The sequence below is a fragment of the Alexandromys fortis genome, unplaced genomic scaffold, assembly GCF_014885135.2.
Source record: "Alexandromys fortis isolate MF-2015 unplaced genomic scaffold, M_Fortis_MF-2015_v1.1 scaffold_177, whole genome shotgun sequence".
NCBI classification, from domain to species: domain Eukaryota; kingdom Metazoa; phylum Chordata; class Mammalia; order Rodentia; family Cricetidae; genus Alexandromys; species Alexandromys fortis.
In genome coordinates this window covers 2,847,024-2,864,426 of record NW_026068056.1, presented here as the reverse complement: position 1 = coordinate 2,864,426, position 17,403 = coordinate 2,847,024, and the positions used below count along the sequence as shown (strand labels likewise).

Sequence of the window (17,403 nt, the reverse complement as noted above, 5' to 3'; positions counted from 1 at the left end):
CCCACCCCGTCTGACCTGGGACTGGCCGTGGCCTGGAGCCCGGTGCCCAAGTCACCCCTTGGGTAACAGCTCCCGTTAACCTTAGCCACAAAGTCAAAGGTATTTATTTCCCAGCCCCCGCCCCCCCCCCCCCCGAGTCCCTGTGCTTTCCGGGCGGGGAGGGGCGGTGCAGGGATGCACCAGCGCCCGGCCGCTGCTCCGCTGTCCCGGACTGCCGAGGAAGGATGAGTCCGGGGCCTTGAGGTGCCCCGAATCCCGCGCGCACCTCAGCTCCAGGCCCCAACTTTATGCACCACCAGCACCCTGCCCAGCGCTGCCGGGAGAGATCTGAGGCTGGCGGGGAGGGCAGCAGGCCAGGGCAGCGAGGTCAAGGGGTAGGAGAGCAGAGAGTCGCCGACGCATGGCCCCTCTGGTTGTTCTGAGTTCTCTGTGTCTGCCCCCACCCCACTTCCCCGCGTAGACGCGTTTCTGGAGACAGAAACCTCATTGTTGGCTACAGAAAGAATCAGAGTAGGTGATCCCTAAGTGAGCGGTTCGATGAGCCGGGATGAGGATGGAGGTGGAGAATAAGCGAGAAAAAAAAACACATAGAAGTTACAGTGCGCGTTTTCGGGGAGAGGGTAGTTCCCGAGACACCCTTCAAGTAAAATTGCTGCAGCAGTTCAGTGGATATGGTGTTGGGTGACCTTGAGCCCAGAATTGTCTCCAGTTGCAGCGGAAGCTGGGTGTGGTCACCTAAGGTTGGAGACAAGTGACATTCCAGGCTCCGAATTTTTGTTTGTTCGGTTTTGTTTCTTAGCCCGTGTGGAGCAATAACATGAAAACATTCCATAGCATTTGTGTCCTGTCAGTTCCAAGGTTCCATGATTCTGTGCTTCTGCCAATCAGTTGTGGGCCGACCTTTATTTAAATGTGCCCTCAAAACCGTGTTTTGTAATGGTCTACAAGGCTGGGGCCTGGACCGTGTGCTGCGGTTCAGGAAGCCTGTATTAGGATGCGTTTGATCTTCTGTTAGTAACAGAGAGTCACTAATGATGACAGTTACCCTGGTACTCATTTGGGTGACATAAACAGTAGCTTTGCATCTCTAAACGGTGTCTGTCTCTGGCACAGCGGCCCTGATTTGGGCTGGGAAGGGATATGGGCAAGGTCACTGCAAGACAGGTTGGAGGTGTGCAGGTGGGTGAGGGCACAGCAAATCTGGGCATTGGGTGGTAAGATGTATGGGATAATGGGGTAGGGAACCAGAGACTAAACTTTGAGTGGCCTTGCCGCTACATTTTGTCTAGATCTCCAGGTGCCAGGGAGCCCTTGAAATATGTTAGGGGAGTAAAACGTCCAAATCGCAGTGGCTTCTGGGTGACAGGTGAATTCGAGGGACCAAGAAATCAGTAAAACTTTAGGATTTTATTGATTGTGTGTGTGAGAGAGAGAGGGGGGAGAGGGAGGGAGTGAGAGAGGGAGAGGTGTCACAGTTTTGGGGAGTTGGTTCTCACACTCTACCATGTGGATCACATGGGTTCTGGGCATCAAACTTAGGTAAACAGGTTTGCATGTCAAATCCTTTACCCACTAAGCCAATGGCTCTCAGCCTTCCTAACACTGCCACCCTTTAATACAGTTCCTCATGTTGGTCCTGATGCTGCGGCCCTTTATTTAATACAGTTCCTCATGTTGGTCCTGATGCTGCGGCCCTTTATTTAATACAGTTCCTCATGTGGTGGTGAGCCCAATCATAAAATGTTTTGAAGTTGCTACTTCATAACTAATTTTGCTACTGTTATGTAATGTAAATATCTGTGTTTTCTGATGGTCTTAATCGACCCAGGAGTTGATAACCAATGCACTGAGTGACCTCACTGACATTTTTTTTAAGTCATTTAGCTGAGAAACAGTAAGACCTGGACTCAGAATTGGTGACAGATAGCCCAGGATGGGTTCCTGATTCCCATTCTAGGTGTGCTGTGGAGGCCTGGAAGAACTTTGCTAGACTTGGGTGTGAGCTCAAGAAAAAAACTTGAGTTGATGTAGACTTAGGGTAACTCAGCTCATCCAAAGTTGATAAAGGGGAATGGCCTGCTGGTTCTGTGTGGGCTGGGCCCTGAAGGATCTCAAAATGCATTGGCTGCTGGGCCTAATTTAGTCTTTATGTTTCATAAGGCTACACAGGGCTTCTACTCGGGGCTTCCTGCCTCCCTAAGTTCTGTTTCTTGGAGCGAATAGGTGTGTTAATGAGGCTCTGGATAGTCAAAGACTTTTTTTAGAAGGTAGGGTTTTGTGTAACCCAGGCTAGTGTTGAACTTTATATATAGCTTAGGCTGGCCTTCAACTCCGCGGGCTCCTGTTTAGTGAAAGCTCGGATCACATGAATGTCCTACTACATTCCACTTTGAGAAGACTGCCTGCATTTCTGCTGTGTAGCAGTTTGTGTTGGTGCGCTTCACACGGGCATGCTTGCATGCTGTTGGATATGCATTTGTTTTTGAAAGACTTAATTTTACTTTATGTGTCTGGGTGCTTTGCCTGTGTGTATGTCTATGCACCACACATATGCAGGCAGACCAGCAGAGGGAGTCAGATCTGGAACCAGAGTTACTCACCTTTGCCAGCCACCATGTGGGTGCTGGGAGACTAATCCTCTGTAAGCACAGCAAGTGCTCCTAACTACCCAGGTACCTCCCCAGCCCCTATGCCTGTTGGAAGACACTTTCCTGTGCCTACATGTACAGCCCTCCAGCATGTAAAGGACATGCTGCCATGTCACCTGACCCCAGTGCATGTTTGATATTACAGCTAATACTGGGCTGTACCAGTCTTTTCCAGCATGTACATCTGACAGTTTAATTTATAGATTAGACACAGAGAGAGGATAAGGTCAATAAATGATACAATATAACAGTTATGACAGCGTACTATATTAAATGTCACGTGATTCTTTGTTCTCTCAAAATGTCTTTTGTACTGCACCCGGTGAGGTTGGCCATGGCTAACTGGATCTGGAAAGCACACTGGGTGTGGCAGGTATCCGTTCTGCATCTTTGCACTTCTGTTTGCTGAACTGGTTTGAGTAGGAGGTATGGCTTGCACGTGCAGTTGGTTATGTTTCTCAGCTTCCTGTTGGCCTTTGGACATGTTTGACTGAAATCCATTCCGAAGCAGAGTAAATTTGTTGTTACTGACAAAGGACTGGGGACAGAGGAGTAACCACTTCTAAGTCTTCAACTTAATTATCCAGTCACTCAGTGTGTATGGAGCCTCTTTTGTTTACCCCCAGGAAGACAGCAGTGGCCTTGGCTGTCAGTCACTGTGGAGTAACCACATGTGGCCTTTGAATACTTATGTATGACCAATATGATTGAGAAAATGAATTTTAAAAGTTAACTTGTTGTCTGAGGTTTTCTGTCCTTACCGGCTCCTGCAGTCATTAAGTCCCAAAGAAATCACATAGAGGTCCACATTAACTATAAACTGATTGGCCCATTAGCTCAGACTTCTTATTAGCTCTTATAACTTGTATTAGCCCAGTATTCTTATCTGTGTTAGCCACATGGCTCAGTACCTTTTTCAGTGAGGCAGTCACATCTTGCTTCTTCTGTGGCTGGTCAGGACTGCTGAGGAATGGACTTCCTCCTTCCCAGAATTCTCCTGTTCTCTTTGACCCACCTCTACTTCCTCTCTGGTTGTCCCGCCTATACTTCCTACTGGCCAATCAGCGATTATTTAAAATATAATTGACAAAATACAGACCCTTCTCCCACACCATTAATTTATTTAAGTTTGAGGATGCTTGTTGTTGTATCTTTTAATGATTTATTTTTATTTTATGGGCATTAGTGTTTTGCTTGCATGTATGTCTGTGTGAGGGTGCCAGATCCCCTGGAACTGAAATTGCAGACAGGTGTGAGCTGCCATGTAGGCACTGGGACTTGAACTCTGGTCCTCTGTAAGGGCAGCCAGTGTTCTTAACCTATGAGCCATCTTTTCAACTCATTTGAATTTAAATAACCACATTGGGGCATAGAAGCCAAATTCCTGAAAATGAGGGCGTTTAGCGTTGTCTTCGCCCTCAGATAAGTCTTGTACCTTCTCTTCAAGGCTACGTAGTTATGGAAAGTGCTCCAGTGGGGGCAAGCACCCTCCCCTCCTCCATCCTGGTGCCAGCATTTACATGACCTGAGGCAGAACTTCCTGAGCTAAGGGATGATGTGGGCTTTGCTTGCTGAATGTGTGATAGTTAGTGGGTGCTCAGCAGCTGGTGGCATTCTCCTTGTTCCTGCTCACACCTCATCTTTCTTCCCCACGTCACTGTCAAGGACACCCCTTCCTCCACCCTCAGGTCCATGTGGGTTTGAGGGATACACATTCTCTCCCCGTGGGGAGATCTAAGAGCCTCCTTGGCACAGAGGGACAGATGTTGCTCTCCACTATCCCCGTGTAGATGCTGTCCCAACTCTCTGGCAGCTCCCTGGTGAGGCTGGAGGCAGGGAAAGCAAGCAGAAGATGATGCCCCTGCTGGGGTGCCCAGGACAGGCAGGGTCAGTGAATGCTAGCAAAGATGTGTTTGCCAGAAAGGGAAGTGGGCTAGAGGAATGGCCATGTGGGGAGGGCCCCGAGGCAGGCTGCTTCCTGCCTGGGTCTCCTGGGAAGGAGGAGAGCTCAACAGCATTAGGACCTGTGGGACTAATGCTGCACTAAGAAAACCCAGTGGCCGGGCTCTTGTCATCAGAAGTCCTGCTTTGCTGGTGACAAAGGAGATATGAAGTGCCGTTCACTTCTCACTTCCATTCCTGGGCAGGGGCCTACACAGTGGGAGGGGTGAGTCCGGGGGACCTGAACAGGTCTCTGAGTTGCTTGTCCCTCATTTCCACTTCTCTTCCCCATGCACTGCGATCTGTGCTGACACCAGAGTCCCCTGGTTATATCCCCGTCCCAACCCTCACCACCTGCTGCAGGCCACAGTTCCCTCTTTGTGTTTCTGTAGTTGGCAGAGCAGCTGATGGTTTGGGGCTTCCCGTCAGGGGAGTTCATATCCAAACTGCAACCTGATGCAGTGTGGGTCTCTAAGTTCCAGCAGGCCACAGGAAGATCGGGTGACCGGGGGCCTTATCTTGTGTATGCTCTGTCCTCAGAGTTCTCACGGGTGATGGAAGGAACCCAGTGGTAGACCAGCTTCTCTTCCTGTCTCTTGAGACTATATAGGAAGTAGTGTGTGTGTCTGTGTGTCTGTGTGTGTAGGGTTGCACCTGCCCCTTGTGCCTATGTCCTGTTAGGGTGTATAGGTGAAAACCTGCTCACTTGGGTGTGTCTCTTGTCAGCTGACTGGTGTGTCAGGTGGTTTATAAGGAGGGACAATGTTCATGGCATGGCAGAATGACAGATGGAATGAGAGACCCTTGGAGGGCAGGGAATGGGGGCACCGAGAGGAGTGTCCATGTGTAGGGTCTGCCCTGGGATTGGCTGTCCGGATCTGTGCTCTTCACACATGGAGCACCTGAGCATATGGGAAGTCCATCCCAAAAGGCTTGGCCTCCTCCACGGGTCTCTGCCTTTACTGTCCTCTCGTCTCAGTTCTCTCCTCATCTCCTTGGGTCTGTGTGGGTCTCCTTCCTCTGCTCCCTGGTCTGTTCCTGCTGGGACCCCAGAAGAGTTGCTCTTCTGCCTGGTGTGGCCTGAACAGACATGTTAAGGCGGTGCTCAGGCTGGGTTACTGGGAATCCAAGCCATTTCTTAAATCAGCTCCATTTCTTAAACAGTTCTTAGAAGCCAGAGTGGGTGGCGTGTGCTCTGACTGGGTGGTCCAGGGCCTCTCACGTGTGTAGGCCGAGTCCTGACCCTCTAGCTCTGCCTCTCAGTTGCCTCTCACGTGTGTAGGCCGAGTCTTGACCCTCTAGCTCTGCCTCTCAGTTGAGTCTCATGGCCGGTGACTTTTCTGTTTCGGTCCTCTAGGTTTCTTGACGTGGTTCCCAAGGTGTGGGGTGCAGAAACTCACACACAATAGAGGGACCTGGGGGTACTGGGTGGTGGGCAAGAGGGAGCTCAAGTCCCCAGATGTCCCTTAAGGTAGGACTTGCCTTCAGCTGCTTGCTGCTCTCTCCTCTGCCACCAGTGGGTTTCAGTGTCTGAGAAAACACAGCGGGAGTGAGAGTGTGCCCAGACCCCCTGGAGAATCAGAACCACAAACAAGACTGGCTGCCCTCATAGAAGAGGGCACAGGGGCAAAAGAGAAAAAAGGTTTACTTTTTTCATTGAATAAATATTAGTAAGAATGATGACACCGGCCCAGATGTAACCCAGGAAGAAGCATGTTCTCACAACAAAACTCAGCTGGTCGTTAGGCAGGAAAATGTCGCATGTCACATGTAACTCATGAGTCCACCTGGTTGTTGGGGGTGACTATCTGTTAGATAATTGCCCTTAAAAATAAGCATCATATTTTTATGACAGAAAAAAAGGTTTGCTGCCAGGTGCCAGCCTGCTGGAGGGAGGCACCCAGTTTTCCGAGGAGAGAGGCCTCTGGGCTACCTGCCTGTTTCCTATCTCCAATGGACGGCTCCCAGACCCTTGAGGAAGACAGTGGGTTGTCAAGCTGGCAAGAAGCTTATTTAGTTTTGAAAAGATTTACATTTGTTTAGAGAGGACAGAATCAGAACTTAGCAACTAAAAGGAGGTGCCTTCCCCCCCCCCACCCCTTGCATCTGGGGTCTGTATTTCTAGTCAGGGCTCTTGATTTCTAGCCTGGGTAAGCACCCCCAGAGCAGACTCAGGAAGGGGAGAGGGAGACGTCAAATTGAGGGCTGGTCTCTAGGGCCCAGAATTGGTTTTCTAGTGAAGATAACCCAATCAAAAAGTACCAAGAAGTTCCTGCCGGAGCTAGCATGAAACAAGCTTTGAATTTCTATTGGGCAGCTAGCCACAGAGTCCTTGGTTGTGTTAAGGGGGTGTTGTCGGGTGAAGCTGGACGCCAGCCTTAGGAGAGACAGTCACACCAATGTGGTGGATAGCATCAGCCTTAGGAGAGACAGTCACACCAATGTGGTGGATAGCATGAGACCACCTGAGGGCCACAGCACAAAGCCAGGCAGCAGACCTGGGAATACACAGACCAGTAAAGATGCTGTGAGGTGATAGAAAGTGTTGGAGGTGAGCTAGGGAGGTAGCTCAGTTCGTCCAGTGAATGCATCCATCTTGGAAGCCGTGAGTTCTAGCCCTAGCACCGCCTAGAAAGGCAGGCATGGTGGGCGGCACAGGTCTGTGATGGCCACACTAGGGAGATGACAGAAAGTCGTGAACTGAAGGTCATTCTTGAGTACGTGGCAAGCGAGGCCACTCTGGCGTACACGAGACATTGCCTCACACTCTTAAATACAGGGAAATGGGGAAAAAAAAGGTGAGGGGGGTTAGGCTTGTACACTGAGGTCCCAGGGTGAGCCAGCCACTCTGGTGAGGTACCACCTAGTAGAAGGAGGAAGCAAGAGTGAGAGGCAGAGATTGTAGTGATGAGCAGGGCAGAGGGGGTCAAAGCCTGGGGCATCCAAGCAGTTGTATGGTCTGTCTCAAGCCATACCCCAGGTATAAAGGGAAGCAGCTAATGTTCAAATGATGATCATAAAATAAGATTGATGGGGCTGGAGAGGTGGCTCAGAGGTTAAGAACGCTGGCTGCTTCTCCAAAGGTTCTGAGTTCAATTCCCAGCAAGCACATGGTGGCTCACAACCATCTATAATGAAATCTGGTGACCTTTTCTGGCCTGCAGGTACACATGTAGGCAGAATACTTTATACATAATAAATCTTTTTAAAAATAAGATTATGAACTAGGAAGTGGTGATCTAGCGCGTTCTTGGTGGTGGTGGCAGCAGTGACTGTGAGATGTCACTGTTCAGGGGTGTTGGAAGAGTGTCCCGCTGACCTAGGAAACAGGAATTGAACTCCAGGTCTTGCACATGCTGGCCAAGCACTCAGCTTCTCCAGGTGCCCCCTCCCCTGCCCCTTGCATCTGGGGTCTGCATTTCTAGTCAGGGCTCTTGATTTCTAGCCTGGGTAAGCACCCCCAGAGCAGACTCAGGAAGGTGGGGCAGGGAGACGTCAAATTCGGGGCTTGTCTCTAGGGCCCAGAGTTGGTTTTCTAGTGAAGATAACCCAGCCTTACCTGAGATACCTTAGGGGTCGTACCCCTCACATGCCCTCTACCCATGCAGAGGGTGTGGGCCCTGAGGCCTCGGTGAGGGAGTTAGGGAGTTCATCCCCAGTTCCGCTGTTTAGTCTCTGGGCACATCAAGGCCTCTCTCGGGCCCAGTTTCCTCTTCATAAACGAGAACTGTGCGTACCTTTGCGTCTGCACATTTCCCCTGAGGGAGTGGGTGGAATTCTGAGAAGCCTAGGCTGTGAGATGGGAGAGGACTGGGAAAATGGGTTTGACCGTGTGCCATTGGCCCTTCTTTCTCTTTTCTTCCATCTTGCCTCAGGTGGCGGGGCTGAGACCTCCCCAGCACTGATGCAGAGGGAGGCCAGCAGGGATGGAGAGCGGCCTGGCTGGCAGTGGCTCAGGTAAGAGAAATCAGCCTCCCTCTCCCAGACCCCTTGTTCTCCTGGGAGCCAAATAGAAGTTGCAGCCCTTAACTGGTATCTTCTAGAATGTAGAATTCAGGGTGGGAACCAGGACTTTGATGGTCATCCGAAGAATAAAACAAAGGCAGTGATCCTGGGAGCACAGAAAAGGCAAAGCCAGACCCAGAGACGCACAGCAGCCTGGGTAAAAAGTGGGGCGTGCTTTTCAGTGCTGGGACTGGGGCTTGAGGACACTTGGCTGGTCAGACTCAGAGAATAAGCTCTCTGGCTAGGGCAGTTGGCTAAGAAGCTGCTGTTCATTGACCGTCAATCCAGACTATTAGGGATCCAGGGTCATTGGAGTTCAGGGTCTTCATCATTGTGGCTGTTGTGATGACAAACACAGCAAGTCTGGGGATTTCCCAGGCAAATGCTTCCTGGAGTGGAAAATTTTCCTGCCTGGTCTTGTGCTCTTGATAGGAGCTCTCTGCAGGGCTGCAGCAGCCCCCACCTGCCAGTGGCCCACGCAGCTCTTGGTAGCAGTCCTGTCACGGCAACAGAGAGCATTGTTTTGCTATAAGAATGGGGAATACTACCTGTAGGCCAGAGACTTTTGCCACACTTGAGCCCAGAGAATGTACCTCTGGACAGGCTGGAGTTGAAGCACACTCCCTTCCTCAGCCGAGGATCTGCAGGGGTCTGTGCTGGGCCCATTTTCCTCTATTCTGTTCAGCAGGTGCCTGGAGACAAGCTCTGTCCATGGTCGTCCTTGTGGTTGGGTGTCAAGGCTAGTTTAAGTAGATAAGGCATCAACACGGGGCCTCTGGGTTGTTTTCATAGATGAGGTGTCAGTCAGGGAGAGTGATCTCTTCTCACTGAATAAACTCAGACTCACTCCACGGTAGATACTTGCATTAAATACTTCCTTTGCCCAGATTTCAGTGCAGGTCAGGGGACAGTCCTATAATTAATTAAACTCATTACACTTGAATACCCCATTCCTGCCAATGTATAATTGAAGTCATTATTTTCGAGATAGGGTTTCTGTGTAACAGCCCTGGCTGTCCTGAAACTCCGTCTGTAGACCAGCCTGGCCTCAAACTCACAAGATCCACCTGTCTCTGTCTCCTGAGTGCTGGGATTAAAGGTGTGCACCACCACGGCCCAGCTACTGCTTTCCTTCTTAAGCATGAATTATTCAAATGAATTCTCATGTCCAAGCATAGGGAAGACCAAAATTTACTTAGAGTTGATTTCTTTTATTGTTTTTGTTGAGCTATACATTTTTTCTTTCCTCCCCTGTCCCCTTCTACCCTCTCCCATGGTCCCCACGCTCCCAATAGAGCTGATTTTATTAACACTGTGCACCAGGAATCTATTGTATTTCTCCTGAAAGAAAATGTCTTAGTTACATTCCTGTTTCTGTGATAAAATTCCATGACCAGGGAAACATTAAGGAAAATCACTTAATTTGGCTTATGATTTCAGAGTTAGACTCCATAATGGTGGAGTGAAGGAACAGCTGAGGGGAGAGAGAGAGAGAGAGAGAGAGAGAGAGAGAGAGAGAGAGAGAGAAACAGAGAGAGAGAGAGAAACAGAGAGAGAGAGAGAGAGAGAGAGAAACAGAGAGAGAGAAACAGAGAGAGAGAAACAGAGAGAGAGACCAAGAGGGGGTTGGCGAGTGCATTGGTAATGGTGCAAGTCTTCTGAAACCTCAAAGCCTGCCCCATTCACACACCTCCTCCAACAAGGTCACCCTTCCTTCTACTAACTGGGGACCAAGTATTCAAACATATGCCCCCTCTGGAAGCCATTCCCATTCAAACCACCACAGAAAGACAGTTGGCACTAAGACCTTTGTCTTCAGTGAAGTCTAGTGGTTTTCTTTCAGAATGCTTCCTAAGGCTCTCACAGCTAATTTATCATGTAAAAGTGATTGATCTTGTAAGCCTTTGTGCCTGGCGTTCTCACAGCACCATAGTATCTCAGTTTGTTGGTGGGTTCTCCGGCACACCCCCAAGTTAATAATCATAAGCGCAGGAGAGGTTTTCTTTCCTCTTTGCAGTATTTTTGTGTTTTGTCTTCTATCCTTTGGTTGAGTCTTCAAGGTTAAATAGTGTCAGTGATAATGAGTATCCTTAATTTGTTCTTAGTATTGTCTTCACTCCTTTGCTGTTGAATAGGAAGCTTGTAATTTTAATATGCATCTTTTGTCATCTTGAATGTCTTTATATTCCTAGTTTGCTGATGCCTTCCTTCCCTCCTCCTGAAACGGTGTTTATTTTATTTTTCATATGACTTTCTGTATCTTTTGAGAATGGTATAAGGAATACTTTTTTTCTTTTAATGCTGGGGAATCATTAATGCCAGGCAAGCACTCTACAACCCCAGCTGATACTTTACTTTTAATAAGTTAACATCAAGAATTATATCCTTACTTTTCTGGGGGAAAAAATCCCAGCAAGGCTATAATAGCTCTCATTCTGCTGAGCTTGCTTTGCAAAGGTTCGGTCTGAGGAACGTAAACCACAGCAGTAAACCTGCCTACTCCCATCTTTGCATGCTTGTGGTATCCACTGCTTCCTGTCCCTCATTCTCTCCTCTCTTCCTCTGTCTTCCTCCCTCTTCTCTGCTTCCCTCCTTCCTTCTTCCTCCCCAGTTACTGAATAGTTCCAGAGCTGGTACTAATCCTTTCTTTAAAAAGACATTTTTCATTTTTGAGTGCTCTGTGTGTGTGTGTGTGTGTGTGAGTGTGTGACACACAGTGTGGAGGTTCCCACAGACGCCAGAAGGGAGCATCAGATCCCCAGAGCTAGAGTTAGAGCTGGTTGTGAGGCAGCTCCTGGGAACTGAGTCCCGAGCAGCGCATGCTCTTAGGTGCTGAGACAGCTCTCAACCTCCCTTTGAGTTTTTTATAGACTGTGTTGATACAGCTATGTTGTTTATAACCCGACCAGCTAGAATTCAGCTTTCACAATAGTTTCTTATAAGAATTTATATAGTCAGTTTTTTAAACCTGTTCTTATTTAAAATGTGTTTTTATTTTTACTTTTTTGTTGTTGTTGTTTTAAAACAGGGTCTCTTTAGGTAGCTTATGTAGTCCTGGTTGTCCTGGAACTTACTATGTAGGCGAGACTAACCTCAAACTCACAGAGCTCTGTCTGCTTCTGCCTACCAAGGGTTGGGATTAAAGGAATATACTGCTAGGCCATTTTTATGTGCATGCATGTTTTGCCCGCATGTGTCTGTGCATGCGGTACCCATAGAGGCCAGAAGAGGGTGTCATTGCAGGTTGATTATGAGCCGCCTTGTGGGCACTGGGAACAGAACCTTGGTCCTCTGGAAGAGCAACCAGTGCTCTTAACCACTGAGCCATCTCTCCAGCCCCTTGAACCTGCTCTTGAATTCATTTTAATTTATATTTTCTTATAATATTATTTACTTTATGTTTATAAATTCAGTGATACAAAGGCTATATACAATATTTTAGTATTTTTGGAACCCTTTTGTACTTCTGTGAGTCTTTGTTTTTTAACTTTATTAGTGCCTTCTTTCTACTTCTTTGAATGTGTCTCTGTGCTGATGCTGAAATCTATTGTTTGCAAATCTTCCTGACTCATGACAATTTCATACTGCCTCCTTCTTATTGGTTGTGAGCTTCTTACTGAAACATAACACACCCAGAAAGGTGCACATGTTACCTTTGTGACCAGCACCCCCACATCAAGGGAGATCACTGACAGGATCTCGGAACTCGTGCCTCTGTGACGGGCTGTGATCTAATTCACAGATAGTTTTACCAGATTTAATTTCCATATAGGTGAATCACAGCTATACTCTGCCTTTTCCGATGGCTTCTTACCGCTGGGAGCCTGGATGTAAGGTGTAGGCTGGGAGCTGTTTCCCTGAGCTCTAGTGTAGTGGTTCTCAAACTGTGAGTTGTGATCCCTTTGAGGGTTGATCCCTTTTACGGGGGTCTCATATCAGATGTCCTGCATATCAGATATTCACATAATGATTCATAGTCATAGCAAAATTACAGTAATGAAGTAGCAACAAAAATGATGTATGGTTGGGGGTCAGCACCGAATGAGGGACTGCATGAAAGGGTCGCGGCACTGGGAAGGCTGAGAGCCACTGTCCTGGTGGATTACCTTTCCTCAAAGGGCATGGAATACCTTTTTCCATGCTGAGCCTGGGGCCTACCTCCTCATTCTTGGTTTTGTGAGAGAAAGATGGAGGCCCTTCCAGTGGGTTGTTCCTGCTCTTGGGTGCTGTATTAAAGCAGGGACCCTGCCATTGGAGACAAAGGGTTGACAACTAAGGGTGTGTTAGCCCTAACCACCGAGGCACTGGCCATGCCTTTGGCTGGAAAAGTCCTGGCGTCAATTCTCCTAGGAAGAGAATAGTTAGTTTTAGCCTGATGAGATGACTCAATAGGTGATGCTCTTTGGGGACAGGTGGTGCTCTTACAGGGCAGGTGATGCTCTCTACTGGACAGGAGATGAGCTCTTACAAGGCAGGCGGTGCTCTTAGCAAGCCTGGCAGCCCAACTCAAGTTCAACCTCTCTAAACCTACCTGAAGGTGGAAGGGGAAGGCCGACTCCACAGAGCCGTCCTCCGACCTCCACATTGAACTGCCCTTCCCCTCACAGAGTCACTTTTTAAAAATTGGACATTTTAACAATTTTTTAAATTGAAATTTTGAACATTGGCGATCTTCTTTCTTCCTGGGTCAGGAAGCATCACTGCCTGGTGTTGGGGACCAGACTCAACAAAAACACCTCTTACCAGGGATTTATAAATATAAGTAAAGGATACGAAGACATGTGAAAAATAATGAAGCAGAAGCCATAGAATAGTACCAGGAAGATCTTCCAGTGAATCCTGAAATTCCTTTCCATTTGCTTTTATACTCCAATACTAAAGGGAAGAAGGCAACAAAAGACTTCTTTAACATGATACAAAGGACAGCTTGAACAGTTAATTGCTTCAACACTTTGAGAAATCAAGTCATTAGCATTCTGTTGTTTAGGCAGTGAAGCCAGCCTAGACCAACTATCCTGAAGGCATCCACTCCCCAGGTAACCTAACCTTATTTTTACAAAAGAAGGAGCGGAAAAAGTGTGCTTGCACATCCTGACCATCTGTCAGGATGGAAATAGGATCACAGTTTTGGGCCTCCACAGCCTGGGTTCTTTTATATCTCTGCATCTGCTGGGCACTGGGTAGAGAAGTAAGGACAGTTTGTTCATGAGGGACTCCACGACCTTGGCAAGCTAGTCCTGCGCTTGTCTTTCCTCTCTTCACGCTCTCCCTGCCCACGTAGGATCCTTGTCTTCCCCTACCCCCATTCTTTCTTCCCATCTTCCTCCCTACATTTAAAGCTATTTGCCTTCACTGTTTCAACTGCCCCTACCCTTCCTCGACATCTTCCTCACTAGTCTCATTGAACCCCACAATCATGTCTTCTGAGTTTTCCCTTTTCCTCTGCAGGAGATGGGCTGGCAGGGATCAAGCAGGAGAAACCAGAGTGGCCGCTGCAGACTGTGGTATCTCAGACTGCACTTCCGGAGAAGGACAAGGAAAACATATTTCAGCTGCAGAGTGGCCTCCCACCATGCCAGACTATGGGGCGGCGGGCTGTGGGGTCACAGGAGGAAATTGGGGGTGCTTGGTGGGCCCCACCCCCTGAGCAGGAAGCCCGGCTGACTGCTCGAGTTCCGGGGACAGCTCCAGGCCCTCTGAGCCCTGCACTTTCTTTGGGTGGGGGTCATTTCGTGTGCATGGATTGTGGGAAAAGGTTCAGCTGGTGGTCATCCTTGAAGATCCACCAGCGCACACACACGGGCGAGAAGCCTTACCTCTGCAGCAAATGTGGCAAGAGTTTTAGCCAGAAACCCAACCTGGAGCGCCACCAGCGTCACCACACTGGTGAGAGGCCCTTCTGCTGTCCAGAGTGCACAAGACGCTTCAGTCAGAAGCAGCACCTGCTCAAGCACCAGAAGACTCACTCTCGGCCCACCACTCACTCGTGTCCAGAATGCAAGCGCTGCTTCAGGCACCAAGTGGGCCTCCGCATCCATCTGCGAGCACATGCCCGGGACCGCCTGGGTGCCCATGTCAGCTTGCATGAGATGCTCCAGTATGCTGCGGCACGCCACCGGGCCTGCCGCCTGCGCCCTGGATCCCCACGCAGATGCCCTGAGTGGCTCTGGCTGGGGCTCTACCAGGGCTGGTGGGGCCAGCACAGGGTACGGACAGCAGCTCACCACCGCTTAGGTCCCCATGAGCGACGCCAGTTCATCTGCAATGAGTGTGGCAAGAGCTTCACATGGTGGTCATCGCTGAATATCCATCAGCGCATCCACACAGGCGAGAGGCCCTATGCATGCCCTGAATGCGGCCGCCGCTTTAGCCAGAAGCCCAACCTCACAAGGCACCTGCGCAACCACACAGGCGAGCGGCCACACCCATGCTCGCACTGTGGCCGCAGCTTCCGTCAGAAGCAGCACCTGCTCAAGCACTTGCGCACGCACCTGCCTGGTGCCCAAGCCACGAGGTGTACCAGCTGTGGACAGAGCTGCCCCAGCCGTGCGGCACTGCGGGCGCACCAGCGTGGGCATGCCGCTACAGAGCTGCTGCGGTCGCAATCTGCAGTCCAGAGTGGCGTGCCTGGTTCGGAGTCACAAGCTGAGATTGCCCCAAGTGTGACTCTGAAGACCCAGGGTACTCAGGATGCCAAGGAAGTGCTGTGTCCTCAGGAGTGCGAGACCCAGGCTGCACCCAGTGAGCAGCGCCAGTTAGTCTGTAACGAGTGCGGCAAGAGTTTCTCATGGTGGTCAGCGCTCACCATCCACCGGCGCATCCACACAGGCGAGCGGCCCTATGCGTGCCCAGACTGCGGACGCTGTTTCAGCCAGAAACCCAACCTCACACGACACCGGCGCAACCACACCGGTGAGAGACCCTACCTGTGCACTGCCTGCGGCCGTGGATTCCGTCAAAAGCAGCATCTACTCAAGCACCAGCGTGTGCATCGTGGAGCTCAGGCACCACACCCTGGCCCAGAGGAGGAAGAAGAGCTGTAGTGTGCGCCACCTGTGTAGTTGATGGTGGCAGGCGGTAGAATGTGTGCTTACAGGATGTCGTGGGGAACAGGAGGGCCGGGAATGCTGACTCTTGGTGCCCTTCAAGTTAGATCCTATTGAAAAGCTCCCCAAGGTTCTGAGACCTGAGGATGGTATTCCAGAAACATCTAAAGGAAGCCTGAGAAGTGCCTATTGGGGGAGGAGGTGAGGTTCAAAGCTGAGTCTGATGGGAATGTGTTCATTAGCATTTAGAACTGACCCCCAGCCTTAGGCACCTAGTGAAGAGCCCTAGGAAAGCCTCCTTGTGTGAAATGGCCTGGAACTGATCATCGGTAGTACTGTCCTGTCACATAGCTACAAGATGGTTAGAGGGGTGGCCCCGTGGGAAGAGGGTCACAGACTCCGATTTGGCTAGGAGGAGTAATTATTTCCCCAGCACCAAGGACAGTGCCACCCATACTCCGCTGGGTGATTTGATGGTCTCTCTCCAACCCTGAGTGTCTCGCTCACTGCTCAGGTGCTAGGTGTGGCAGACCTGGCCATAGAACTGATAATGTATGTGATGATTAAGGGTTGGGTACGGGCACCTGGTCTCAGCCAAGCTTGGTTGCCTGGGAAAGTCGCTGTGCAAGAGTGGGCCGTGTGTTCCAGGTGTGCAGGTGTCTGTGACTGACATGGGTCCTCACCTATAGTGGAGTTGGAGAAAAATGAAGGACTAAATATTCCACGTGGTGTCGCTGTCCTTTCTGCATCAACCTACCGGAGACCAGATATGTGTGCACCTAGGACTCCGAGGGTGTTGGTGGGGTTGCCATTCATATGTGCCCTCCTCCTACCTTCTGCCCAGGCTGGAGGGTAGTTTTCTGTCTCCCACTCTCCTTCATGTCCATTATACGTCTCTCCCCATATGCTGATCCTCTGTGCCCCACTCTGTCCCTCTGAGGTCACCTCTCCTGCCTCTGTAAAGCAGGGTGACTGATGTCCTGGTGCTGACAGCAGCCAGGGCTCCAGCTCAGGCTGTATCGTTGGATGTATTCCTCCCTAAAGGTGGGCATTGGGGCTGGATGGTTTAGAAGTAGAAAGAATGGGGCCCAGGACAGTTCTGGAGAAGGGAGAACTACACTTGCTGGCCTCCTGGGCCTGCTTCTTCCTGGAGATGCCAAGCAGTGTTGAGTTCAGCCTGGCTTTAGGCACTGCTCTAGGCAGAGTAGTTTAACCTTTTTATTTTGGAGATGCTTTGGCTGTAGCGTCACAGAAGGCCACGTAAGGCTGTAGAGGATGCACAAGATCCTTGCAGCCAATGTACTTCTACTGAGGAGCAGAGGCAAGGGAGCTTAGTGTTAAGCCTGGCCTGGTCTTTCTTGGTCAAATTATTTGATCCTAAACTAGGTGAAGGCCCGCACTGGGTGAGGTGTGCCGCTCTGAGGACCAACAAGACGCCAATCCTGCAGCACTTTCTGCCATCCCCTCTGACCCACACTGGCAATAGCTCCTCCCCTGCCTCCCTCTAATACCCCCCTTTTTCCTATCCAGCCTGCTCTGCCCTTCCTTCTCAGGAGATGTTCAGTGTCCTGCATCATACCAGAACCTAATCCTTCCTTGCTTCTTCTTTGTCATCTAGCAAATCCTGAATCTAGCCTGAAAAGCTTACCTACTCCTGAAAGGCACCCTAGGGCACTACCAATTTGGGCTGGAGAGCCCTGCGGAAACACCTGCTCCCTGTAGAATCAAGTGGCCAAAAGTGGTACAGGCAGACACTGAACAGA

The 17,403-nt window shown here is 49.9% G+C and overlaps 1 protein-coding gene across 4 annotated transcripts; it reads left to right on the top strand.

Annotated features, from left to right (window-relative positions):
- Nucleotides 1–16,458, top strand: Znf775 (zinc finger protein 775). Of its 4 annotated transcripts, none has more exons than XM_050119867.1 (3): nt 1–99; nt 8,465–8,546; nt 14,043–16,458. In XM_050119867.1, the coding sequence occupies exons 2-3, from the start codon at nt 8,516–8,518 to the stop codon at nt 15,635–15,637; spliced, it is 1,626 nt and encodes a 541-aa protein (XP_049975824.1). In that variant the 5' UTR covers nt 1–99; nt 8,465–8,515; the 3' UTR covers nt 15,638–16,458. The 4 variants fall into 4 exon arrangements, with proteins under 4 accessions (XP_049975824.1, XP_049975826.1, XP_049975825.1 ...); XM_050119869.1 differs by lacking the exon at nt 1–99 and adding an exon at nt 148–374; XM_050119868.1 differs by lacking the exon at nt 1–99 and adding an exon at nt 148–510.
- Nucleotides 16,459–17,403: the final 945 nt, after the last annotated feature.